Here is a 27809-nt window from a genome sequence, read left to right on the forward strand (position 1 = left end):
GTGGCAATGGTGGAAACTGGCAGTCATGGCTAGGGACTCCTCATGGTCCTCTCCAGAGTCTTGTGGCCAGAGGGTCTCTCTGTGGTAGCTTAGCCTTCACCTGCCACTGACTAGTATAGTGAGGCTTATATCGGCAGTTGAAAACCTGGGCATTTTGTTCCATCATTGTAAGGTGTTTTCAGCTTCTTTCTAAAGCCCTTTGTGAGCTTCCATGTGCCATAAGTCCAGCATGTCTCCAGATTGTGTAATAAAGACTGAGATAATTATCAGGAGAGAACCCCAAATCCATTTGTTGTAATCATGCATGAGATAGGCTGTTGATTTTAGGGCTTGTTACTCATGTGGGTTTGTTTGTTTGTTTGTTCGTTTATTTATTTAATTTTTTTTTTGTGTGTGAGTGTGTGTGTGTGTGTAATCTTATATATTACCTAATTTTTTTGGTAATGGCTGTTTGAGAATAAAATGCCTATTCAATGCAGATGACCAATTTTGAGTATTTAACTTTATGTTGTATACTGAGCACATTAACTGTAAATAAAACAATATTTAATGCATATTAATATGAGAGAGGCTAGATCTTTGTTTGTTTCTGTTTTAAAAGGCAAGTATTAGGATACAATTTTCTCACTCAACAAATCTTGTCCAAAAGGATTATGAGAAATTTCATGATTTAAAACTGTATCTTATTGATTAAAAATTGTGTAAAAAGATGATATATAAAGGAAGGGGAATTATCCATCTTTAAACCAATAGGGCCTCTAGGAGCAGATCATGCCTGGTTTCTTTCCATGCTCTCTGCTGGAACTGACTTGGCAGTTTCTTTTTTTAGATTCAATCTTGTTAGTAATTTTTTTCTTTTGTTTTGTGTTGTGCAATAATGCATTGATAATAGTAAATATTTTGAAGTGAAAAATTCATTATACTTCTACTTTGTAAGTTGTTTTCTATATTTCTTATTTTGTATTTTGATTAATGATTTAATTTCTGGATCATTGCTTTTTATTGTGGCATGCTTGGATTCTTTTCATATATATATATATATATATATATATATATATATATATATATATGAAATATATATATATATATATATATATATATATATATATATATATATCCCACTTCTCTTTATATATCCTTTAGGTTTTTAATTTTTACAGTATTTCACAAGTTGCTTAGACTTGTCTTAAACTTTGTCCTGCTTGATAAGTCTCTCCCATATTGGTAGAGTTTCAGCTTTGCACACTAGGAATGCTCCTCTCATTTTTTCCTAAAGAATTATTCACATACTCAATTTGTGATTATTTATATTAATATTTTTGTCTCAATTTCACCCTCTAAACTTTCTATAAATAGTTATTTAGTGTTCTTTGAGTAACTCATAACTGCCAGTATCCTAATTTTCAGTTCTTAATTTTGTTTTTCTTTTTTGTCACTTGGATTAAGCCATACTTCTCTTTGTTTATATTTGCTGTATTATTTTTATTTGTTCATTAAAGGAGCCAACAGTAGATTATATAGTCCATTTTGGGAAAAAAGTAAAAAACTTTTAAATAAATAAAAATAGGCAAGAAAAGTGCTGCATCCTTGTAATATTTGCTAATTGGGAGGCCATGAAAAGTATTTCATGTTTGAGGTAAGTCATAGAAATTTAGAAACAGCATGACTCAAACAATGTTTAAAAGACTTGTGTTGTAGTTCAGTGATATAGTATTTGGGGAGTTAATCTCAAGCACCACACAAAAAAAATTAAAAGTTGGATGACATAAAGATCCAGAAATGCCAGTGCTAAATATGTATCCATGAAAAATTAAATCAGAAAATTGAAGAGATACCTCTGCTTTTGTGTTTAAGGCACACATTGTTCTCAGTATTAAAGCTAGGGACCCAATGTATGTGCCCATCAATGATCAAATGAGTAAAAATATTGTACTTATATACTATTATTATTTAGTTGTAAAAATATTTTGTCTCTTAAAGTGTTATAAGAAATATATATGCACGACTTTGCATTAAGTGAAATGTAGCAGGCAGAGATTAAGTTGCACGAGCATTTGATTCTCATGTGGAAGTCAGAAATTTAGTGAGTAAAATTTTGCTCACCAGGTACTGTGTTTTTTGTAGGATTGACATTATAGTCAAATTCACATATTTGTATTTTATTGAGCATAAGAGGGTCAAGAGTTTTGTTTTACCACATGGTGAGTGTATTATGTTCTTCATAAATGCTAATAGAAGGAATACAATACCTTGTAAGAACAAAACTGATAATTATATAAAATAATGATTGTGTTAATTTATCCTTTTTTGTGTTAATTCATTATATTTAGTCATTTTACCTTGTATATATAGTATAAAATACCATGATATATTTAGGAAATAAACAAACGTGTATTTGTCGATGAAAGAAATCGTCATATCACACGAATTTAAAAATATAAAAATCAATTTATTATACTTGATTGTTATGCATTGATTGGTATTGTTTTTTTTTTTTTAATATTTTTGTTTATTTCAGCCATGACTCCTCATGATACCCAAGATTATTCACCAGAGAAGAGCATAAAACATATATTTCACAAAGTGATAAGTCGGAAATATAGAAGTTGTGATCCTGACTATTTACAAAACTACAAGTGAGAGTGAACACCAGAAATCATAAAAAATCAGGCCTTGTTCACCACCAGAGAATTTATACTGGATAGAAGCCCTACAAATATAAACAATTTGGCAAAGCTTTTAGTAAAAAAAAAAAAAGATCTTATTTACCACAGAAGAAACCACACTGGAGAGATGCCTTACCAAAGGGCAGAATGTGATAAAGTTTTTAAAGAAAAATCAATCTTTATTAAACAAAGCAGAATTCACACTGAAGAGAAGCCTTACAAATGTGAAAAATATGGTAAAGATTTTAGTCAAAAATTAAACCTTATTTACCAAAGAAGAATTCACGCTGGAGAAAAGCCCTACAAATGTAGAGAATGTGGCAAAGCTTTTAGTCAAAAAACTGACCTTATTAGCCACAGGAGAACTCACACTGGAGAGAAACCCTACAAATGTAAAGATTGTGGCAAAGCTTTCAGTCAAAAAGTAGGACTTACTTACCACAGCAGAACTCACACTGGAGAGAAGCCCTTCAAATGTAGAGAATGTGGCAAAGCTTTTATTCAAAAAACAGACCTTATTTGCCACAGCAGAACTCACACTGGAGAGAAGCCCTACAAATGTAAAGAATGTGGCAGAGCTTTCAGTCAAAAAGTAGGCCTTATTTTCCACAGCAGAACTCACACTGGAGAGAAGCCCTACAAATGTAAAGAATGTGGCAAAGCTTTCAGTCAAAAACCAGACCTTGTTCGCCACAGCAGAACTCATACTGGAGAGAAGCCCTACAAATGTAAAGAATGTGGCAAATCTTTCAGTCGAAAATCACACCTTATTCGCCACAGCAGAACTCACACTGGGGAGAAGCCCTACAAATGTAAAGAATGTGGCAAAGCTTTCAGTCAAAAAACAGACCTTATTCTCCACAGCAGAACTCACACTGGAGACAAGCCCTACAAATGTAAAGAATGTGGCAGATCTTTCAGTCGAAAATCATACCTTATTTGCCACAGCAGAACTCACACTGGAAAGAAGCCCTACATCTGTAAAGAATGTGCCAAAGCTTTCAGTCAAAAAATAAGCCTTATTCACCACAGCAGAACACACACTGGAGAGAAGCCCTACATCTGTAAAGATTGTGGCAAAGCTTTCAGTCAAAAATCACACCTTATTTGCCACAGCAGAACTCACACTGGAGAGAAGCCCTACAAATGTAAAGAATGTGGCAAAGCTTACAGTCAAAACTCATCCCTTATCTGCCACAGAAGAACTCACACTGGAGAGAAGCCCTACAAGTGTAAAGAATGTGGCAAAGCTTTCAGTCGAAAATCATACCTTATTTGCCACAGAAGAACTCACACTGGAGAGTAGCCCTACAAATGTAAATAATGTGGCAAAGCTTTTGGTCAAAAACCAGACCTTTTTAGGCACAGCAGAACTCACATTTTCTTCTGGTGGAACTCTACTTTCTTCTGGTTGAATATCTTGAGCCCAAAGATATGTAACCTGGGAGCTAAAAGAAGTATGACATAAATGAAGAGGTCCTTTTTGCATAAGGCAAATTGCACTTTTTGTATTTGATTTTTCTGCTTGTGAAGATGTACACTTCTCTACCTACAATGGTATTATGATTGATGGTGACTTGTGTGAATACACGAGGCTTAAAATGCAGCTACATGATTTTGAGTCCTTTCCCTGGTAAAAAATACTATAATTTGTACTCTAATAGGAGACTCAAAATGGTGCAAGACAAACCTATTTTTTTTTAATCTGCCTCTTTATTCATGGTATTCTAATGGTTTTGATCTAGTCAGTTCAGACCATTTCTGATTAATGGGTATCATCAAGATGTAGCCATGTATTCAAATTCCCTCTGTGATCAGTAGCAATTCTTCCCATTAAAAATCAAAACATTCTCATAAAGTCTTTGCTATATTTTAAGGATCCACTCTTGCTTTTGCTTTACTAAACAGAATTAATTCCACATAGTTGAGTCCCAAAGTAAATGGCAATACATTAATCTAAGCACTGTGAGGAATATAAGAAATACAAGATATCACCTTTGAAGTATATATTAAAAAAAATAAGAATCATAAATACTAAGCCATTACCATCTAAACTACACCAGGGCTTTTAAAATGTAATCTTAGATGTTCTACTCACTCTCATAGTAAGAGGCCTTAGACTCAAAGTCATTTTATCTTGTTGTTTTATAATGCTATAGAAAAATACCAGAAATAGGCCAATGTATAAAAAGAGATATAAATGCATAAATTTATATAATCTGTACAATATGGTAAGTGGTTTTTCATGTTTTTAGCTACAACTTATTGAATATTATAACAATCTTACTATGTGGATAAGATGTGGGTATGATGAACCAATAATAAATAAAAATTGCATGCTGCATTGTTAGTAATTCACCAAACAATTTTTTTCAAAAACAGACACTCTGATGTGTGGTTTTTATCAACTATTTTATTATGAATGAATGAAGTTAAGTAAATGAATAATTGGAACTACATACTTGCTTAGGGTGCCTATAATTCATTGTTAAAAAACCTTTAGCTATATAAGATTTTAATACTGTATCTCACATTGTGACTTAATGGAATTTTGATTAATAATGCTGAAATCTTTCATTGAATCTTATATCAGTTTATGAAATAAACATGCTATATGTGATTTCCTCAATTCTAAGTGTCTTATGTTTTAAGAAACTGTAAGGACAATTCAAATTAAGGTTAACATACTTATACCAATAGCAGAAGCACCACAGGAAAATGAAAACAAAGAATTGGGAGGTTCCACCATTATAGATGTAATTTTCTCAACATCTTTTCAATGTACCTAACCCAGTATTAATACCAAAATTAATGAGAAACCTCTTTTCATGATGAGTGTGCATGATGCTATTATATAAAATGAAAACAATTGCAAATTTTTCAGAGATGCATTTTACAACATTAGTTGAAAATACAATTGATTGATCAGTATCTCACTGTGTTTGACCACAGCAAATACCTTCTCAGTGTTCAAGATAAATGGGTAAATATATAAAAAAAAAAAATTCAAGTAAAATCCATGTTAAACAATAACAACTATTTTTTTCATAAGGAAACTATCAGTGTTTTTTTTTGAAACAACATGACAATAAACTGTGCCTTATCACATGAAGGAAAGCAAAAATTCTTCATTCTATTATTTGAATATGCAAAGTATTCTTTGGCAAACTGCCACATATATTGTTTTAATTTCACAGGTGTGAATTATATCTGATTTTCTCTAAATTGCTACTTATTTAATATAAATTTGTTGAGAAATTATTTCTGCATGTGCTGATTAGTGAAATATAGTGAGGAATGGAAATCATTTAAAGCTCTATGAATTGCAATCCTAGAATGGTAGGAGGGAGCTGTATATAATCATAAGAAACATATTGAGTAATATTAATTTGTTCCAGATATTTATTTCCCTTAGCATCCACTTTTCACTATACTAGTGCTTTTAAATTGAGCTGACTATTAAATATCATAGGAAAAGCCATCAGAACAATCAGAATAAGAAATTTAAAAGAGAAACAATAAAATCATAAACATCTGGTTGAAACAACTAGCCAACTGTTGGATCTTAGCTTTTGACTTTTTCCTCCTATTTTCTTTTGATGATGACTAAGAGGAAGGTACTTATATTAAGAGCATGACCAGAACAATTTATGGCAATTTGTTTTTCTAAACATATGTAAAATTGACTTGCTAACTCAGAATACAATCTATTGAGTATATCTTTTTATGGTCAAAAAAATGTATAACTACACAACATAAAGATTGGCCTTTTGAAAAAAAGAATGTGATGGTGAAAACCAATTTGGAAAGGTAGTATTGAATATTTTATTTCAAAGAAAAGGCAGGAATATTTAAAATAGTTTTGATTATTAGATTCATGTAAAAAAATAAATTGTAGTATTCAGGCCTGATGTGGTGGTACATACCTGTAATCTCAAAAATTATAGAGTCTGAGGCAGAAGGATCACAACTTCAAGACCAGCCTTGGTAACTGAGACCAGGTCTCAAAGTAAAATATCAAAGAGTTGTGAATATATATGAATGACAAAGCACCCCTGGGTTCAATCCCCAGGACTATATAAAACTATAGTTTCCAAAATTTACACCCATCAACAGCCTCTGCTCTATCTGCAACTATGTAAAGTTCTAAAAGGAAACTAAATTTAGCCATACCTACTACTAGTTGTAAGATATTGACCATAATTTTGAAATATATACATAGAAGACCCTTTACAATGTATTAGGTGTTCCCATTATTTTTTGCAATTGCAATGAGAGAGGGAGGAAAACCAATTTAGCTTATGGGGCCACTTCTTTCTCTTCAGCACTAATGAGTTCAATATTAAAAGGCTTTTGTGTTTAATTGATTATCATTTATGTAATCATAATGATATATGTTCTGTGATTTCCTGCTTAATCTACATTGGACACTTTATTATTTCTGAGTATCAGCATCTGTACAGACCACTACACCCGACTCTATTATTTAATAGTTACAAGTCCCTGTGTTCATGCTTCATCAGTTAGTTATTCTCTTTTAAAAATAATTATGTGTTGCATTCTTTGTCTACAGAAAATTTATGAAGGTTAAAAACCAGTAAGCATTTTCACAAATTTGACTTTAAAATAGTTTTCATCACAAAACACACACCAGAAGTAAGAATGATTTCTTTGTCTAATTTATTAGCCTTTCTAACATCCAATATCAGAACATGAAATCTGCTCATGGAGGGATGTTCTTCCCATCAAGAACAATCAATACTATTTTCTTCTATCCCATCAAATGTTACAAAAAGTGCACATTTTACTGTGTTTCATATGCAGAACTTGACTTTCCATTATTTTTGTTTAGTGGGTTTTTACTTTCTTTTTCATCACTTTGTTTTTTCTGTATTTTCTAATCTAATATTCATTTTTTGTGTGTGTGGTGAGAAAAATAGATCACTGGAATCTTCTAACTTTTCCTACATTCAATCACTGACTACTCACTAGCTAATATTTCTATTAAACCATCATTTTAAATGTAGGACTGAGGTATGCTAACAAAACAATTTTCAAGATCTACTGCAGAACCAGCATAACTTTCTTGAGCTCTGTAGTTAGAGCCACTGTTTCTGTCCACAAACTCTGCTCCCTTTGTTTTATTTTTCTTTATATTGAGTAACTCTCTTTGAAATGAGGCACAGAAAACAGCTTTTTAGAATTTTATCATTTATGAAAATATTTTTATTCATCATTAAAGGACAATATGCTTCAGTTTAGAGTACCAGGTTGAATACTAGTTTTCCTTTAAATCATGAGGTTATTCTGTATTTATCATCTATAATCCATCATTAGTGATAAATACTTGGGTTCTATTCTTGCTTTCTTGAAGCTGACCATGTTTTTTCTTTTCAGGAAATTCTCTTTGTTTTAAGCATATCTACTTGAAAAATTCTGGAGATATATTTAGCATATTTAAATTTTATTTTCTTGATTATAGCATTCAATCAAAATGGAATATTGCCAGACCTGATCTTCTTTCCAGTATATACATGTAGGAAACTGGGTAAAATATGGATAATAATATGTCTGTTTTTTAGACACCAAAAACAGGCATAGCAGGTGAGTGAAACCATAAGCAATAAGTACAGACTGGTGAAGTAAACTATAACTTTATTTTTAAAATTGTTCTTAATAAGTGCAGTTTGATAAAATGCTGTTAAAACTTATGGGTAAAGGGAAGTAAGAATAATCAAAGTATACCACTGTAAGAAAAACATGAAATCTGGCACCTGAGAGCAAAGTGTGGGGGAAACTTCATTATGATAGGAAAGAATCCCTCACTTTCCCTTCACCCTCTCACCCACTTAACCTCACCAGAAATCACCAAGACACTTAGAATAAAAGGTTTTAAGTTCAATAGTCACACTCTCTTCAAATACAAAAAGAAGTTAAAATTCAACTGAACACAGAATCTTGTGTGCAAAGTTACAGGGATCTGAAACATCATATAAAAGATAATTCTGTGTTGTTTTTTATTTTTATTTATTTATTTATTTATTTATTTTTGTGTGTGTGTGTGTGTGTGTGTTTTGTTTTGTTCCAAGGGTGTGGCTATTCCTTGGTCACCTGAAATCAGCAAAGAAACTATTATTTTGATGAAGTATCAGTGGCTGACCCACATTAAATACAGACAAATGTTAAAAAAAAAAAATTAAAAAGCCTAATTATGAAAAAATATGTTGCTGCTTTCTCCCTCCACATTTTTCTTTTTAAAGTTTTTTTTTTTTTTTTTTTTGTCTTGAAAAATAGTAAAAAATTCTGGAAGACTTTACAACCAACTGCATGAGGGTCTGGGAAGCTGAGAGGCTGGAGCAGGGCTGGGAGGAGCAGACAGGAAGGGGTCTTTCCCTTAGTTACTGGAGGCCAAGTATAATTAAAAAGAGACAAATCAATAAGTGTTTGTAAACCAGGAAATGATACAGATTATCAAGTTATTATCAGTTATAAAAAAATTATATATCAAGAAAATAGAGAAATCATGAACAGGATTAGAAAAAATAGGTGTAAATTTTATTTTTAGAAATTTATTGGTGATACATAAAAATAAAGATGAATTTTATATTTTGATTTTAAATGGAAGGCAGAGAGATATACAAGTCATATAGTACTTCAAAAACCTTACTTAAGTTACAAAAATATAATCAATTGATAGCTTCTACTTATTTTACTCTCTCTCTTCCTTGGCATTTCCACTTGTAGAGTGTGACCAATAACTAAGCAAATAACTAACCAAGAAGATAGTCACTGATGTTATACTCATTCTCAGAAAACACAAATCAATTTCAGAGCAAAGAAGTGATACAACACCTATTCATTTTTTTCTTTGGAAAAAGGTCCCTTTTTTGAATCAGATAGAAGAGGAAATTTGTCAACCTTTATCAAAATGTTACTAGAAATGAGTACGGGTTAGCTTCATTTAGAAGTAAACTGAAATAAAATAACACTATTGCACGGTGTCTTTCAGGGTTAGCCGTGGGGGGGGAAAAAAAACTTTTTCCAAAGAGCAGAATACTTGGCAGCACACTTCATCCTTAATTTCACGTGGAAAAAGAAGATAACTCAGGTAAGAAGGTACATAACTAATAGGAAGAAATCAAGACTTGGTCAAGGGTCTAGAAGAAACTTTTGAAGACTATAAAATTTGAGGGGTACAGTCACCAGGATGGATCTCTGAGAGAGACAATGCAGTGTAAATATCACGGAATTTTATGCTATCACATACCAAAACACATACATCATGGACATTCTAGAAGACAACCAAGTTGACAACTTGACTTGGCTCATTGTTTTATCCAGCCTCGGATGATGCCCAGGATGAATGAGGACTGAGTACCACAGTAGTTTCCAGTCACTGCATTTTATCTATCAAATGCTTCTTCCAAATATCCAGCCAGCCAGGAGGAGGAGTCTATCTCTAGGTTCTTGTTACAGCATCATCTTTTCATCATTCTCTCATAATAAATTAACAAGTGGACCTCTTTTAACACAGAAATAATTTTAACCAGAAAAACTCAAACATTTTTTTTTACATTTTGCTTTTACAGACAATAAATGCTAAGCAAACAGCACTAATAAAGTGCCAATAGATCATGCCTAAAATTGAATCAGACCACACTTAACAAAAATAAACATATTACTATTGGTCTATGACCATGGTATCCACTGTATTATCATCTACAAAAGAAACAGAAAGCTGCTGGTCTGGTAGAATTCTAGAACATGTGATGGTGTGCCGCAGCCCGGCTGGCTGGGCAAAATAACCGGGGGGTGACGAACAACTTGTGTACCTTGATACAGCAGGAGTGGGAGCCGTTTATTGCAGGACAGGAGCAGTATTTATACATTCCACACAACTTATCTAATTAGCATAAACTAGATACATCAGTCAACCAATAAGGAATCTCCACACTTAATGGCTCGCTTTTGTTACTTCTCAAACCACTCCCTCTGGCATTTTGCCAGGCACCATCCAGACTTGTTTACGAACGCTAACATTCCCCTGGCAAAATGCCAGGTGTTATTTTGACTTGTTTACAGACTCTAACAATGGTGTTGGTAATACTTCTTAAATTTCACATCATTATATCAGGTTGTGCTACCAAGGGATAAGACTACATAGATCCAGGAACTAGAGTGTCAAAGTTGAAGAGTCTTCACTCATGATCACTCCCATTAACCCACTTGGCAATTATATTTTCTTAAATCATGCCTCTGCACCCTCCAGTTTTAGAAATCCTAATTATTTAAGCAGACACTTTGCCAACAGGATGCCTAACAAGATTCCATTAAAATTTAAACTACACCTGAGGACTTTAAATTCTATGTACTAAGAAAACAGAAAGGAAGAGGAGAAATTACAATCCTAGATAGGTCAATTCACTCTCATTACCAGAAGGACATTGATTCCATGTTTCAATGGAGATAAAAATCAGATGATTCAATTTGAAGACACATGATCCAATTCTCTACTTTTTAGTACTCACTTGCCCTAAAGGAATTGTAAATGGAACAGTACAGTAGTTGTTTCTTGAGAAAATTATGGTGAGGAGGCTCAACTGATTTGGGGATGAGTATGAGTTTCACTCACTCAGCTAAGTTATAGAGACTAAAAGAAGTACATTTAGGGGATCTAAAATGAACAGCAGAAGAGACACAGGATGACCATTAATTTGACATTCAGTCTACACAGCTGACAAAACTGTAATTAATTGCACTGTTTTCCCTTATAAGTTTTCTTCAGGAATAGAGTCTCACCAGTACCATAAACTAAGTACAGAACTTATACTGAAAAGTAAATTTTTGTGGTGTCACTATAGGGAACTGTGCTTTATGGCACCCTTAGGACTGAATGATTCATTTCCCAGACAATTGCTGAAAGTGGTCTTTTCAAAATATTTTCATCAATAGAAGAAAGTTTTTCTGGCTATGACCATTCAAGGCTTCCTACACTCAAGACTGTGTGAGACTCATGTTAATCACACTCCATGTCTCAAGTAGGAACAAATATGAGAGTTCAAGACAGCTCCAAAATTTCACTTTGAGTAAGTAGAAGCCTCTTTTGAGATTAGACTGCAACCTCAGATTCTGTGTGCCCCAAAGTGCTTCCTTCCCTTTATTTCCATTGAGCTTATCTGAAGCACCCTAACTTATAGACTTCCAAGATGCCTAGTCATGGTCTTAATCTACCTCCTGGGGAGCCGTAATTAGAACTCAAATGCATCCTTCATTTACTTTCAGACTTTCTGTTTTCCAGAAGTTCTTGGAAGTCTTTTGCCACTGGAGATAACCTCCTCTTTTCATGTGGATGTTTATCTCATTTTATGTTTCTCTTTGACTGTTACTTTAATTCATAGTGGGTAAAATAGACTTGCATATTTGAAGATCCAGATCTCTAAGTAAAATAGTTAGCTTAGTTTATGGGCTTATAATACACAATCAAAAATGTTTAATACATTTTAATATGAATTTAGATCCATGATTAAAATTGGAAGAAATAAAATATGCTTTATAAGGATGCAATTCTGCACTACAAAATTATCATTGTTTTTCAAAAAGGATAAGAATTTTGGAAGATAACATGGCACCAAGAAAAAGAATCACTATTTTTTTAATATTGTTGTGCTTGAAAGAGAATAATAATGTCACCATAAATTTACTATATAATATGAAACAAAAAGCTTTATGACCAAGTTCTGTTTATTTTTGACAAAATATATTTGAAGCAAAAATACCAAATCCATGAACCTCCTCAAAATAATATAAAGATACAGGGAATAGCATTTCTACACAAATCATGTAATTTTTATGATATTATGTAAATTTTCTAGACATAGATGTAGAAGCTAAATACACTAATATTCTTTCTCAATGTACATTTATTTTGAAGCAAAGTTCCATAAATCGGCAAATACAATTAAATTTTACTTATTATACACAGATCCGTACCTCAAAAGTGACCAAATACCTGGAAATAATTCATTTGGCATATTTCTATTTCCCAGACTATAATATATCTTCTACCTTTTCAGTGACACAGAATTTTAAATTTTAAGTAAACTTCTCCTGTAGGCTGAAAACTCACCATGTAACTATGGTACTAATACAATTAATAATGGATGTTACAAGAAAAATTCTTAGTACTTTTAAGAGAGTTGTTTGAAATGAAACACTAGATCAACACATGATCCTTCAAACAAATTATAATAATGCATGCACAGCAATAAATTTGGAATAAAGAAGGTATAGACATTTATTAGCTACAGGACTTTGAAAACACATGCTTTGGACCTAAAAGACAATTATTTTGCTTTGTAATTACAGCATTTTTCATAGCTGTGTGAGGAGTTTTAGGTCCATGTTTTTGTTTTGTGATCTCGCGTGCTTCATTTATTCAGATGTATTAATGTAATATATGCTTATATGAGTAATTTGCAATTATGCCTGTTTCTAATTATATAATTTTTTTTTTTAGAAATTCTTGGTAATCACACAGTTTCTCTATTAGAGAGCAATTACCATGCAAGCTAGAAAATGCACAGTGTCTTAAAGAACTCCTCATTCCAGAGTCTAGCCTTAGAGTTTTCACATAGTTGATGGTCAATAAATTTTTATGGTTCATAAATTTAAGATCTTTTGAATCTTATCTTGACACTCAAGATGGTCAATATGAAAGCACAACATTTAAGACTGTATGTTCCTTGAATATTATATGAAATACCTAAGGAAAGAAGATAAAGTGACCAGAAAAGAATTCAGCATTTATAGATTTATACTTAAAAAAAATCTTCTAGGAAGTATTCTCAATTGAAAACTGATGTTTGAAGCCTATGTTCTATACTGCATGTTTTCACTTAAGTTTTGTCTGGTAAAACATCAAAATAGTCATATGAAAAGTAGGCACTTTGCCTATTACTTACCATTTAGCCACAACTCACATTTTGGGATTGTACATATTAATTGAATGGACAGGTGTATGACAATGTCATATTTCAGGGAAAATGCCTTGTATGGTGTATAATTATTAATAATACTCCTGTCTTATCCAGGACAGTAATCTGGTAGGTAATATCTCCTACTAAGAATATAATGTTGTCCATAAGATTAATTTTCTAGCATATTTCAAATGTAGTCTCCAAGGCAAATTTTTATCTAATATGACCAATTCTTACATTAAAAAAAGTTACATAAATAAAAATGAAACTTCTGAGATCTTGACTATGTCAATTTGCCTCTGTCTGTTTTCCTCCTGGTATCATAGTGTTTTGATGACTGTTTTTGGAGAAGATTTTGAAGCAAATAAGTGTGACACCTTCTGTTTTCTTCATTTTATTCAAGATTGTTTTGCTTTTTTAGGGTCTTCTGTGAATTTTTGGATGTTTTTCTCAACTTATTAGTTTTTATATGGATTTCATAGAATGTATGAATCATTTTAAACTGTGTGGACTTTTTTTAAATTAATTTTTTCATTCCATGATTGCAAGATATCTTTCATTTATGTGTTTCTTCTTCAATTTTATTCATCAATAATTTTTAAGTTTCAGCATTCAGATATTTCAATTGTTTAGTTAAGTTTTATCCCTTTGTAGTTTTTTGTAACTATTATAATGAGGTTGTTTTCTTTAATTCAAATATTTTATGAAATTTATTTTACAACATTATTACTGTGGTTAACATTAATATATCACATACTCAAATATCACAAAGAGAGCAAGTTCTACATACTCTTATTACAAAAGAAATGATCAGGAAATGAGATTAGGAGTATTTTGATTAGCTGAATCTAGCAATTCTAACAATGAGTCCATTTTTAGATAAATCATATTATAAACTACAATTATATAAAATTTTTATTTACAATTAGAATGTGTTTTATAAAGAAAAACCATTAGTCAACTAGACACCTAGACAATGAGACTTAATACATTTTGGCCTTCTGTCATGTTCCTAGCAAGTTGTTTTCACTTACAGTCTGTGTAAGTTTGCTAGGGCTGTCATAACACAATACCACTGACTACATGAATTAAATGAGATAAATTCATTGTTACACAGTTCCAGAGGCTGGAAGTTCAAGATCTAGTATTAGAAAATTTTATTTCATCCGAGGTCTCTCTCTTTGAGTTTAAAACAGTTGCCTGATCATTGTTCCTCACATGGATTTTTCTCTCTATGTTCATATATCTGAGTCCTAATCACGTCTTATAGTGACACTTGCCATATTGAATTAGGGCTTACACAGAAGACCTTCAAAGGCCCTTCTTCCAAACAACGTAGCATTCTAGGTACTGTAAGTTAGGATATTAAAATACAATTCTGAGGAGACACAGGCTATCTTCAACAGTAACTCTAATTATGGTTCAGACAAGTTCTATTTCCCACCGTCTACATGTGGTTCCATGTTGTCCTTGTCTACATCCTCTGTTCTACTCTATAATGTTCACTCTTTTTTTATATTAAATTAAAATTGTCAGGGGTCTTGACCTTTCTTTATGTGAAATGTAGTGATACTGATGTGGCTTTTATATTTTCTTGATTGCACAGTGACATTTTGCCTACCTTTCCTGAAGTTGCTAAATCCCCACATTAACATGAGTATTTTCTCTAGCCTGAAGTAATAAGAGTAATTTCAAGTTATTTCCCACTGTGGGTCCATCCAAGTCTAAACTGAAAACTGGATCCTGACTATCCATCTAATTGGGTCAAAGCCATCCTTCACCAGCCCCAGCTTAGCACAACTACTGAGTGATACATAAAGGTCCCATACATTGTGAATTGTGTAAGGCCACAGAGGCAGGAGAGGAATAGAGTATAATGTGAAAACTTTACCTGGAAAATAAATGACTACTTATAATTTTTATATCTAGATAATTAAATAATACTTCTTTTAAAATATTTTTTTCCTGTTAATAAATTCACCATGGTCTTATGTGTTAGTAGGGAATAAAGACGTTTAAAAGTCACTGTTGAAACAAATTAAATTTCATTATTAAGGGACTATCAATCCACAAAATTAATCATAAAAATCACTAGTGTTTAACATCCAAAAGTATTGGCCCAATTTTGTGACTGGTAATTGTATGTTGTTGAAGAACATTGAAATAAAATATTAATGAATTTTTATTATATATGACTTTTATTATCATTTATTGTTGTTAATTATGTTACAATTTACCTATTGAATGAATAGTTGACAATTTTATGTTTGTATTAAATATTTTCAGTGACATGGGAAACTATATGCTTTTCTATTACAAATTTAATAATACAGCATTGTAATTCTTGAATATTATAATAATTTATTATGCTTAGTTACTTTTAACTTATTTGATTAAGTACTACATAGAAGTTAATACTTCAGTTTATTCTTGCAGATTTTGAGTCTCTCTGCAACAAAATGAATCCACTGTTGTTGAACCTCTTTAGAAATAATACCAATTTAGTTACTATATTAGTTAATATTAAGTGTCATTTTTCCATTGTTCCTAGATACCTAGTAAAATATTTTTTCTTCATGTTGTATTGTCTTTAGTGTGTCTTTAAAAATTATGACTTTCACTGATGCACACTGAGAAAAGGAAAAAGCCCTCCACAGTCTGGATTGTCATCATCCAATTAGTTGAAGGCCCAAATTGAACACAAGTCTGAACTATACCAGTGAAGAGAGAATTCTACCCATTATTTAACAGACATTTTGGTAATATACAGTCAAGATGAACAGATACTTGACCATCAGTTGGGAATCCAGCATTATTTGTATGTTGCTGTGTCATACTTTAAACATCAAGTGCAAAAAGTGAATTTAGAGTGAATAAAAATATGTGAGTACTTGTTGTTCTTTCTAAGTTTTAAAAGTTTGAGAACTAACAATTACTTAGAAATAATAAACACAAAAGCTCTATATTTTACCCTTGAAAGCTACCTATTATATAATTCTTCATAATTCTTTTCCAAAGGAGACTTGTAATCTCTGAGATGAAAAGTGCCTTACTTGTAGTCATAAGCTGTACATAAAAAGTAAATGCAAGCATTGACAGAAAGTCATAATTATTCATATTAGTTATAGGTTTTCAAAGTCATATTGATTTATAGCCATCAGCAGTGCTGCACTTACCCGCCATCCAGCTGCCTCCACCCATGCTGCCCTGGCCCTTCTTCATGCCTCTAGTCTGCAAGACCATGTTGGAGGGCAAGACCATCTCATGCTTCATGGTGATTATGGGAAGCACCTGTGCCTGCCTCAGGTCCTCATCTCAGTGCTGTGCAACTTCTTGCTGTAGCAGATCAACTTGGTATGCCAAGAACCTGCTTCTCAGGTTGCAACTGCCCACCAGCAGGAGATCTCCAACATCATGGAAATCCTCCTGCAGGTCTACCAGGAACACTGATGCCCAGCATCTGTCAACAGGCTGCTCTAAGGCAGCGCCTATCCACTGCCCTGAAAGAACCTGGTGGCTGGCACTGGTCCTGGGCCTGGAGCTCGGTGAGCACAGCGTCCACCTGTACCCTGTGTGCTTTGGCAAGTGCAAGAGGCTTCTGGTGGCCAAGCTCTACAGCAGCTGTGCATAGCCTGCATCCAGTGCCTCAACTGCCACCTCATGTACCCTCCACAAAAGTTCATGGCACACTCACGCAAGGCTGTGGAGAACAGCACCTGCCATTGGGGCTTGGAATCAGACAAGTGGATGCCAAATCTTGGTGAGCCAGGACTACACAAACAAGGAGTAGCAGGTGTGCCTGGGCCGCTGTGTGGATGACATAAAGGAGAAGTTCAATTGGCAATAGGGTGCCCTGGGTCTCCTCCAAGTCCTCCAGCCTTTGTAACATCCAAAACACATGCTGCCTCCTTCCAGTACTCCTGCATCTTCTGAGAAGGGAAAACAATCCAGTTGGTTGTGGATCTGGGCTTCATTCATGCTCCCCAGTGCCTGTCTGCTTTCAGACTCTGGTTACTTGTAGTTTCAAAAAGTGAAAAAGAGTGCTCCCCACATATGCTGGCCCTGATCTAATGCAGCTTTAACTGCTACAAGAGCTCCTAGATTCCTGTGGCCTCTATCATTATTGTGGCCCTTGCACCATAGTCCTTGCACCATCATTCCTACATAATGTGGTCAGCAGCCCACTCATTACCATTGTTGTCTTTGGTCCCCAGCCTCTCACTGTTTGCATCCAGCCATGGAAGCAAAAGTGGAAGCTAACCACAGACACCCCATGTATCCTAGAGACTCCTGCACCTGTATCTGCTCCTGAAGAGGACAAGGACTCCAAGGACAAAGTTGAAGTCAAAGTAGAAAGGAATTCATCTCCTGCTTGTCTTCACTGTCTTTTACCTTGCCAAGCTCTGCCAAGGAGCTCAGTTGCCCAGGAGTTCAGCCCTGCCTGCAGCTGCCCCAGATGCTACAGCCAAAATGGTCATGCTAAGCAGGCTGGAGGCAGAGCTGGAGCACTTCTGAACAGCCCAGAAGGGTGGGCTGGACAACAGGAAGCCAAAGAAAAGTTCGTGCACAAGGTGGTCAAGATGCATGTGAAGAAGAAGAAGCTGAGGGTGGTCCTGGAGGCCAAAAGAAGCCTGGACAAGGAGGTGGACTTCCTGCATTTGGCCAAAAAAGAGAAGCTTCCCATTATCCCAATAATTGCTCTATGACAAATTTTAAGGGATGGACTACACTGGTGTGTCACTCAGCTGCAGAACTTTAATTAATTCATTTGAACTGATGCACAGCATTTGTAACATGGGTATATGAAACTGTATCAGTTAGTAATGTGTTAAAATGTATCCAGCCACTCAAGAAATGATGAAAATTTAGTTTGTTTACATTCTCCACTAAAATACTAAAGTACATTTGAGGTGTTTCCATTTTTTCCTCTCTGTATTTTGATGATGCCCTAAGAATCATTTATTTTCTCAGTCCCATGATAAAACAACATCCTCACTCAAGTCTTTCATGCATCACTGGTTTTACTTGTGTAGGATAGATTCTCCATTGTGTGGTAGCTTGATGAGTGACATGCATTTCAAATTGTAATAGTCATTTTAAGGTTAATTTGTGTAAAGTTTTTTGCAACTCACTGTTGTAAACTAGGTATGTGAGTGTCTGACTTCATATAGTCATGCCAGCACCAGAGGTCATTTTGCTCTTATTCATATACTAATCTACTTGATGAAAAATGGTCTCAAAGATTAATTTAATTTGCAATTCCTTGATTTCATTCTCTTTTTTGAACTGTTTCTATTTATTTGGATCATTTTTCCTTATAGTCTCAGTTTTTTTCACCTATAACATGGGGAAAATGAGAGTATGCATCCTCGCTCCCCTAAGAGTTTTATAGAAAGGCTTCATGTGCACTTTGTAACAGAGAAGTCAAAATCCTCATTACCCACTGTTTGCCAAATGCAGAATAACTGTGATATATATATTTCATACAAAGTTTGTTTTGGAGCGAGAAAAGCTCAGGTTAAGGTAAGAGAAGACAAAATTTTGAGTAACTTGAAGTCAGGATCCAGCAGATGCAGGACCTAGAATAGGCAGTGGAAACTTTCAGGAGTTAAATCTATAGAACTGAATTGAGGAGCAACATTGCAAGAGTTGTAGAGTCAATAAGCATGGGTTTGATCCTGAGCATTAACTGTAGGAGTAGTATAAATAGATATTCCCCGTATTCTAAAGATTTTACTTAGACAATGTTTCCATGAAATAGAACAAATCATTTTTTTTCCATCTCAAGGTTCAGATGGGTTACACAAACTGCCCAAGGTCACACAACATATGAGTCACAGAATAGAAAGGTGAATTCATGATTATGTGTCCACAACTTCTGAGTGTTCAACTATTCTATTTCAGGTATTGAACTACCTGGTTTCTGAGTGATCCTGTTTTAGATTGAGAAAACTCCGACCATTGGGTCATGTGTGAGGTCCAATTATTGCCATTTCTAGGTTTCTTTTCTGAAATTTTAGGATAAAAATGTGAAGTTACTGAAGTCACAACACAGCTATTTGCATTTTTAGACAAAGCAGGAGATTCATTTGTTGCCACATAAATTAGAGCAGAAAGTTACTGAAATGCTTAATTGTAGGATTGAAATATTTGGTGGCAGAGAGTAGTAATTTAGTGAAAAAATTAGTCATTTGATGTTTGTAGACACATAGCCTTCTCAACTTTATACTGAAGAGTAAAATTCATGCATGTATTGTTATGAATTGTTCCTGCTAATGCATGTGTCTAACTTAATGTTTAATTCAGCAAAAATATTTTAAATAAATCAATAACATTTCCTCAGTGCTAGTACAAAATTAACATTTTCCATTTAAAAGTGAAATGAGACTAAAATATTTATAATGAGATTAGAAGTGAACTGAAAAAAAAGCCATACAAATATTATTGCTTTCTTCTTCTTTCTTTCTCTCTCCTTTTAGTTTTATGGGGTACAAATAATTCACCTTCAATATCTTGTTGTAAGCCAGAAAAATGCACATAATACAGGTAAACATTTGCAAGCTTTGGAGATGGCCTAAGAATTCTCTCTTAAATCAGACATCTACATTTTACTTAAGAATTTCACTGCTCAGCTCCAGCCAGTGTGAATCCTAAGATCAGAGTGGTAAAACATTGAACATACATAAAGGTAGAGGATTCTGTGACTTAAGAAGAATCTAACCAGATAAGTTGGCCAATTATGAAGGACAAAATTATCTGTGAGCTCAGCAGGTGGGAACAGGAGCCCTGGAATAAGTTTTCTCAATAACAGCAGTTGGGTGCATGTACTAGTGTGTGTGTGTGTGTGTGTGTGTGTGTGTGTGTGTGTGTGTGTGCATGCACATGCAAGCACACACATTTTGAGGCTTAAAGCCAGTGTCTATTTAAACTTTAGCCCTACCAGATACGGTTCCACTATGGGAAAGTTAATCCCAGTGTCTCCCTTGTAAACTAAGATGTTTCTGGTTCTTTCCACCACCTACCTGGGTTCTAGAATGTTTTGCCTTCCTGTTTGAGTCTTGAACCTACTCACACATGGATCTTAGATGGTCCAAAAGGAAGCTGTAGTCAACTTTCCAATGGGGTGGGCAAAACACAGTCACCCTATCTGCCCCTAGGTAGGCTGACTGCTCTTGTGCTCAGAAGGTGGATGTTTAAGGGTGCTGAGAGAGTTGGTACATAATATTTCTTTCAACAATTCAAACTGATTAAAAAATAACTAGCATAATGTATTGGATCTTGTCACCTAGGTATAAATTTATGAATTCATGATATTTTTTTAAACAGAAAATCCTCTGGCTAACTTAGGAAGATACTGAACTACCAGTTCATTATTTTGAAAGTTGGCAATAGAGTAGAAAAATTTAAACATGTATCTTACCTGTTTTTATAACAATGGGGAGAATGGCAGAAGGACAGGGAGATCTTGCTTCTATCATTTTCTTAAGAGCCAAGGGGCCACATTTTGGGATAGTGGCCCTGAACTCTGCCACTATCTTGTATACTTGTTTACAATTTGCCATTCAGCAGAATTTTGAAGTGATCTCTAATTCCTATTTTCATTTCTAAACTCACAGCATTATGTTTGGTGGTGGTGATGGATTTCTGGTGCCCCAGTGGCAGGGAGAATAAGTGAAAAGTCCACTTTGGAAGAACTGGGTCATTCCAGAGGTGAGAATTAAAAGTAAACTGAATTAATTTGTTTTCATATTGAACCCTGCTTTTTGAGTGTGCTAAATGTAGGATTCAACAAACAACCAAAAAGATAGACTCACTTTGCTATCATTTTTCCATAGTAAGAGAAAAGAGAATTTTTTTTTAAAATTTAATGTACAGTCTGGAGCTGAGATTGGAGACACCTGGTGAGGGTTCCTGGTTTCTGGCGAGAAGGTCACAGGAGTACTGCTGCCTGGGGATCAAGCTGAAGTTTCTGGAATGATGGAAAAAACCTCACCTGATTCTTTTCCTCAGCAAACGCTTAACTGATAACAGGAGCCAGCTGAAAGAACACAGAGGTGCTTTGACCATAGCAGATCCCAACCTCCTCAGAAATTTCCAGGCCTCTTGTTCTCTGTAAGATTCCAGACAGATAAAATTGTCCTGGCCCTGAACCATTCCTGGCATCATCTTCCCTGTGACTCACCATAAATCAGGGCTGGGGGTGAGCAGAGGAATTTTATTTTATTTTTTTTTTGATTGACAAGCTGCTTCCCTGGTGAAATTTGTCTTTGCTTACTTGGTTAAAAATAGTTGGAGGTGAGAAGGAGGTCTTGCCTGAGTCCTCCACATCACTAGTATCTGCTTTGTATTTTAAATATTCCTATGTATTATTATTATTTCATCCAGAAGTTTCCATGCATATGCTGATGTGGGCCTCTGGGGGCCACAGTGATCATAAGTTACACCATTGTTTGACCGATCACACTGGCGGGGGGAGGGTGGTGAATTTCTCAAAACCTCCATTACCCACTGCACTCCCAATTAATTTTAATACAAATACTGGGTTTGACCTCTTCTGCACACTTTTAGCTATAAGACATGAGGCCGTACTGCTTTGGTTAACCAACCTCAGGAGTTGCAGGGGCATGGAAGCTTCCAGGTCTCTGGGAGGCTGGGGTAGCTTTCTTGCCTGGCTCAGGCAGGACTATTTACTGCAGGGGAATCTGAACCTGCACTTTCTACCTTCCTACCACAGAAATCCTGAAAACATTGATTCTTTTTTTTCCCCAGTCCCTCTTCTCTCTCAAACAACTCTCTGGCCAGTGTGTCACCCAACCACCTCTATAGTTCTTTGAAATTTTCTCTCTCTGTGTGTTCTTGCAAACACATCTTTATCCCCATGAACCTGATGTTACCTCTTTATCTGCCTCTTTGTTCACTGAGGGGTTTTCTCCTCTAGGAAACCTTCTAGAAGAGACTGGCTGATTGCATAGCTCAGTTCAGGGGAGGAGGGAAGTTGCTGTCTCCCAGAGCAGAGTTGCTGGGCAGGAGGGCTTATTGAGAGTCATGTTGAAACTAGAGTATTGATTTGAGACTAGATTTCCCAGTTTCCTCTGTGTTTCTGTCTTTCAAACATTGAAGAATAAATTTCACAGTCATTCATGGAAGGGAAGACTAAATAGAGCAGGATTTATTTAAGTGAAAAGAGATAGAACTCCTATCATGTGTGAAAATACCTGACAGCAAAATACCCATTTTGGTGTGCCAACTTAGAAGTTTAGGTATGGTTCTGGGTAGAGCATAGAGCAAAATATATATTTATTAGGCATGAAGAAGTACCAAAACTATTGTAGGTTTACCCTGATCTTTCTTCCTATAACTTTATCTGGGTTCACCCTCCCATTCTGTTTTCCACCTCTAGGATAAAGGATTTGGCTGGAGGTGTTCCCACAGGTGAGCCTCAAGTTTTTTTTAAAATATTTTCTTTTAGGTTTAGATGGACACAATACATTTATTGATTGACTGATTTAAATGTGATGCTGAGGATTGCACCCAGAGCCTCACACATGCTAGGCAGGTCCTTTAAAACTGAGCCTTAACCCCACCTCAGCCCAAGGCTCAAGGTCATTTATATTTGAAATAGACCTTTACTTTGGAAGAAGTGCTCATTAATATTTTACCCTTTAGCCTCCAGGTTTGGTTCCTTTGTTTATGACTGACCATTGATATTCTTCAAATTGTGGGGATCACCCTACACAAGGTGAATGAGAGTAAATCCTGCTCTCAACAGTTGTCCCTAAAAGCTACTGATTCAGTTGCAAGCCAGTGGAAGGTAGAGGAACTCAGTTGTTCAGACTTATTTTCTCCTGAAAAATACTGGGTGAGGAAAGAAACTGGAGACCCAGCCCTTTCCTTGAATTAGTCAGCATCCAAGCCCATTTTCATGACATGTTATGCTCTAAACACACAGTTGGGTGAGATCTTACCCTCTGTTCCAACTGTGAACTCCTTGAGGTTACATCTTTTAAACAATAATTTATGCAAGGCTATTAGGTTACTGTTTGGACTGAGCTCCTGCACTAGGTTCCAACAGACTAGAGCAAACCAAAAATGGAGTGATTTATGCTAACTAAAGCTTTAATAAAGGAGACACTTCAAAACAGATAAGTTTTGCTGAAAACATGAGATTATATCTGAGTAAATGTAATAAGGAAGTCCCTCTGCTTTAACCATAACAACAACAACAACAACAAAAAACTAAAATTAACCAATGTTAGTCCTTTTAAATTGTTGTCTTTCGTCGTTTCCACCTTTCCAAACACATTGTTTTCCAGTAGGAGCTCTCCATTTTGTAGGATGGAGTTGGATCCTATTAATGAATCATAAATAAAAGCCAATTAGATTTATTACTAGATTTGTTGTAATCTTGTCATTTGACCTCACATCTTTATCACTTTTGCAGCCACCCATTCCATACTTAGAGCTATTTCCTACAGTATCTCCAGTACTCCATGTCTTTTATGCTTCCACACCTCTGCTCAAACTGACTCCCTATTTTGCACTCTCTTTGTTCCTTTTCTACTGGTCCAACTCATCCATTTAAAATCAAGTCCACCTGTGGCCACCTCTGTGCTGGTCGTAGAAGCTTGCCTGCTTCTCAGGGCTCTCACATGGAAGCAACTTTACTACCGTGGGTTGGTTTCCTGCACCAGATGTGACATGTTGTTTAATTCTTTCTACAGCCTCTAGTGCGAGGCTCAGCAAGGGCATTTTCAATTAGATGACACATGTCCATGTTTTGGAGACTATGTTGGTGAGGGGGATCAGGTTGGGGCTTTGCTTACTCTTTAACTGCCAGGGCTTCTGGCTGAGCTGAGTGAAGAGTCTTTGAGCAAGAATGTTGCTGTCTAGCCACAAGCTCAGGGAGAGTAGCCAGCCACAGGTCAGACAGCAGGGATTCCAGAGTCCAGGCATAAAGGGTTCAAAGTCCAAATCCCTTTTTGCAACCTGTATCAACTTATGCAAGTTATTTTTTGTCATTGAACCTTAGTTTCTTCTTTTGCAAAGGGGGGAAAGTAACCTTCACTTCTAAGGCTGTGGCAAGAAAGAAAAAGGATAGCATATGCCAGGCTTCAAGCACATGGCTGGGCATGGGCTGCCTGCTTCTCTAACTAGCACTTCAGAATCTGGACTTCATGCTTTTTCTCTGCAGTTTCCAGGAGGGTTCTACTCTCCACAGGACCCCTCCTAATTTTCTAACAAAAACAGAGGACAGCAGTCTGTGAGGGGAGTCCATTGGAGATGGAAGCATGCATTTCACCTAGGCTGGTTTAAGCTAAAAACCAAGACCTCAGACAGAAGGGAGGAAAAAAAAAAACATTAAAGAATTAAATCCAGAATAAACCTGTAAGCTCCAGGAGGATCACAAAGCAATAAGCCATGGACTTAAAATCTGATCTTTCAAGTCATGGAAGTGGAATGAGCATCCAAACCTAAATATAAGGAGTGGGTTTCCACTGTGCAGTGTGGTCAGATATTTTCTAAAATATGGCCTCATTTTTACCACTTGGAAAGCATTTTTTCTGCATCTTGTCATGGTTTTTAATAACAAGGAGCAATGTGTAGGAGTGGGCAAATTTTTGCTAAGATTCTACACACAAAATATTTTAATTAAAATACACAAGTCATGAAATTCCATCCTTGTAAAGTGAGACATCTTGGTACTCTGCCCCAAGCAGATCTTACTTTCTGGCATCCCAGGATCATTCTGCCTCTTCTCTGGGCCCTGGTGGAGGAGATGCAGCATGATTTGCTGTGTGTTGCTGGTTGAGTAAGGAGGCATCTTCTGGCTCTTCCTATGAACTGTGTCTGGGGTGAAACATATCCCTAGTGTACTGTTCAGAAAGGTCAGGAGGGTCTTGGAGATAGAGTGGGGGCTATGAAACTGCAGACAGGTTTATGCATGTGGGTTGCAGGAGAGACTGGGTGTCCTGGAATGAGGGGGATGAAAATACAGTTTTCTCATTTTTTCTAGTAAAGGGGCAGGAATGGAGAGAGAAACACCAGACATTTAGAGACAGGGGTTCTTACATTCTGGTCCCCAAGGTGTTGCAAGTACCTGGACCACATGAACAATTCGTTCCTCTGTGGATCTTCCTTTTTTACTGGTTTCCCCATCTGTAAAACAAATTGAGGAGGCTAGATCAGGGATTTTTCAAGCACACATTAAGAAGTCTTAAGAATCTCATAAAACCTCCACAGTTCTTCCCAGGGTTCTCTGAGAGTGAAGGTTTCCCTCCTGTGACCATTTTTCTTGCTTCCTTTTTCTGTTTCACAGGTTGGGTTTTGCTTGAACAATGGGTCCAAAACAAAAAAACTTGAATTCTTTGAGGACCTTTCTGGCCTGAACAATCTGTCTGCCCTTTTGCATCTGGCCCCAGCTTCCATATAGCAGTGCTTGGCTTGCAAGTCCTGTTTGTCCCATTTCTTCCTGAGCCTGACCTGGGTTGGAATGAGGCTGATGGAATCCTTCAGTTAGCTCAATTTCTGAGGACATTTATTCATTTTCCTAGGGACCTAGAACTCAATTTTATCAGAAGGAAATGTCCAAGGTGCCTCTGTAGGGTGTGGAAAATATAATGACTATGGACCCAATATCTCTTCACAGTTCCATACAATTTATTTATAATAAAGAGCCAAATCCTCTGCTGTACTGATTACAGATGCTAAGACCTTCCAAATGACAATAGACTGTATATGAGTGTGGGTAGCAGGTACATAGGCCACAATGAGTCATAGGCTTCCAAAATCCAGAGAAGGTCCCATAACTAGGAATGTTATACAACCATTCAACACCTGTTTTCATAGTACCCTAGATTCTTTCCATGATCTTTTCTCCCTGGGGAGAGAGAGATCAATAACTCTTTTTATTTCAACCATGTCCTTGAGCCTGAGTAGAATATCCTCTCTAAAAAAGTAACTGAGTTTAATAATACTGGGAAAATAACCTTGAACTCATTTTTTTTTCCCTTCAAAGCCATCTTTCTCAAGTGGATTATTTCCCTTTAGGGACTCTCTTTTCTGGGTACCTGCCTTTGTTGTTGTTGTTATTATTTAGTAACATATGACATTAAAATATATTTTGGCAAATTAAACATTATTAAAGTATAAATTATCCTATTTAGGATCCCACTCTTCTTGTATATAATTTGAATTTGCCCTGTTTATGTATTCAAATACAAGGCTAATAATGTTAGGTCCAGTTAATTCTACTCTCTTTCCTAGTCCTCTTTCCCCTCCCATCCCTTTATTTTTCTTTGTCAAATCCAGTGAATTTCTTTTATTCCTTTCCTCAACTTCCCTTGTTTCAGGTTAGCATCTACAATTCAAAATATATAGCCTTTGGTGTTTGGGGATTGCCTTATATCACTTAGCATGATATCTCCAGTTCCATTCATTTACTGATAAATGCCATCACTTTATTTTTCTTTATGTCTGAATAATATTTCATTTTCTTTATCCATTCATCTGTTGATGGTGTCAAATGGTGGTTCCATTCCAAGTTTTCTAAGGAATCTCCATACTGCTTTCCATAGTGGCTGCTCTATTTTACAGTCCTACCTGAAATGTATGAGAGTACCTTTCTCACCTCATCCCCACCAACATTTATTGTTACTTGTATTCTTTATAATTGCCATTCTGATTCCAGCAAGATGGAATCTCTGTGTGTTTTAATTTGCATTTCTCTAATTGCTAGAGATATAAAGCTGTTGTTCATATATCTTTTGACCATTTCTATTTTGTTGTCTGTGAAATGCTTGTTCAGTCCTTTCCCCATTTATTTATTGGGTTATTTGGGTTTTCTTTGGGGGGGGGGGTATTTAGCTTTTTCAGTTATTAATACATCCCAGAGATTAAATGCTCTTGTCTGAGGTGTGTGTGGTAAAAATCTTTTCCCATTGTGTAGGTTATCTCTTCATGTTATTGATTGTTTCCTTTACTATGAGTAAGCTTTTCAATTTGCTATCTCATTCATTGATATTGGCCTTCTTAGTGTCCCAGGCACAGAAACCAAAAGTGACATATCCAACACACTAATGATCTCTGTCACTGTACCTGAGTCACTAGATGGTTTCCCCAGTAGGCAGGGACATAATAAATGGGCATTATGGGGGTAATAAACAAAGAG

At 35.4% G+C, this 27809-nt stretch overlaps 1 protein-coding gene and 1 pseudogene across 1 annotated transcript in view; both read left to right on the forward strand.

The window, feature by feature from the left end:
• The window catches only part of LOC114105584 (zinc finger protein 84-like), a 30092-nt gene extending 24797 nt beyond the window's left edge, over window positions 1-5295 (forward strand). Inside the window, exon 2 of the mRNA XM_071610649.1 lies at window positions 2519-5295. Within this exon, the coding sequence (XP_071466750.1) occupies window positions 2794-3972 (1179 nt within the window). The 5' untranslated portion in view covers window positions 2519-2793 and the 3' untranslated portion in view covers window positions 3973-5295. The remainder of the gene's footprint in view (window positions 1-2518) is intronic.
• A 5462-nt stretch (window positions 5296-10757) lies between these two features.
• Window positions 10758-18433, forward strand: LOC114105590 (ski oncogene pseudogene; annotated as a pseudogene).
• Window positions 18434-27809: the final 9376 nt, after the last annotated feature.

Source organism: Marmota flaviventris, chromosome 3 (assembly GCF_047511675.1).
Source record: "Marmota flaviventris isolate mMarFla1 chromosome 3, mMarFla1.hap1, whole genome shotgun sequence".
NCBI classification, from domain to species: Eukaryota; Metazoa; Chordata; class Mammalia; order Rodentia; family Sciuridae; genus Marmota; species Marmota flaviventris.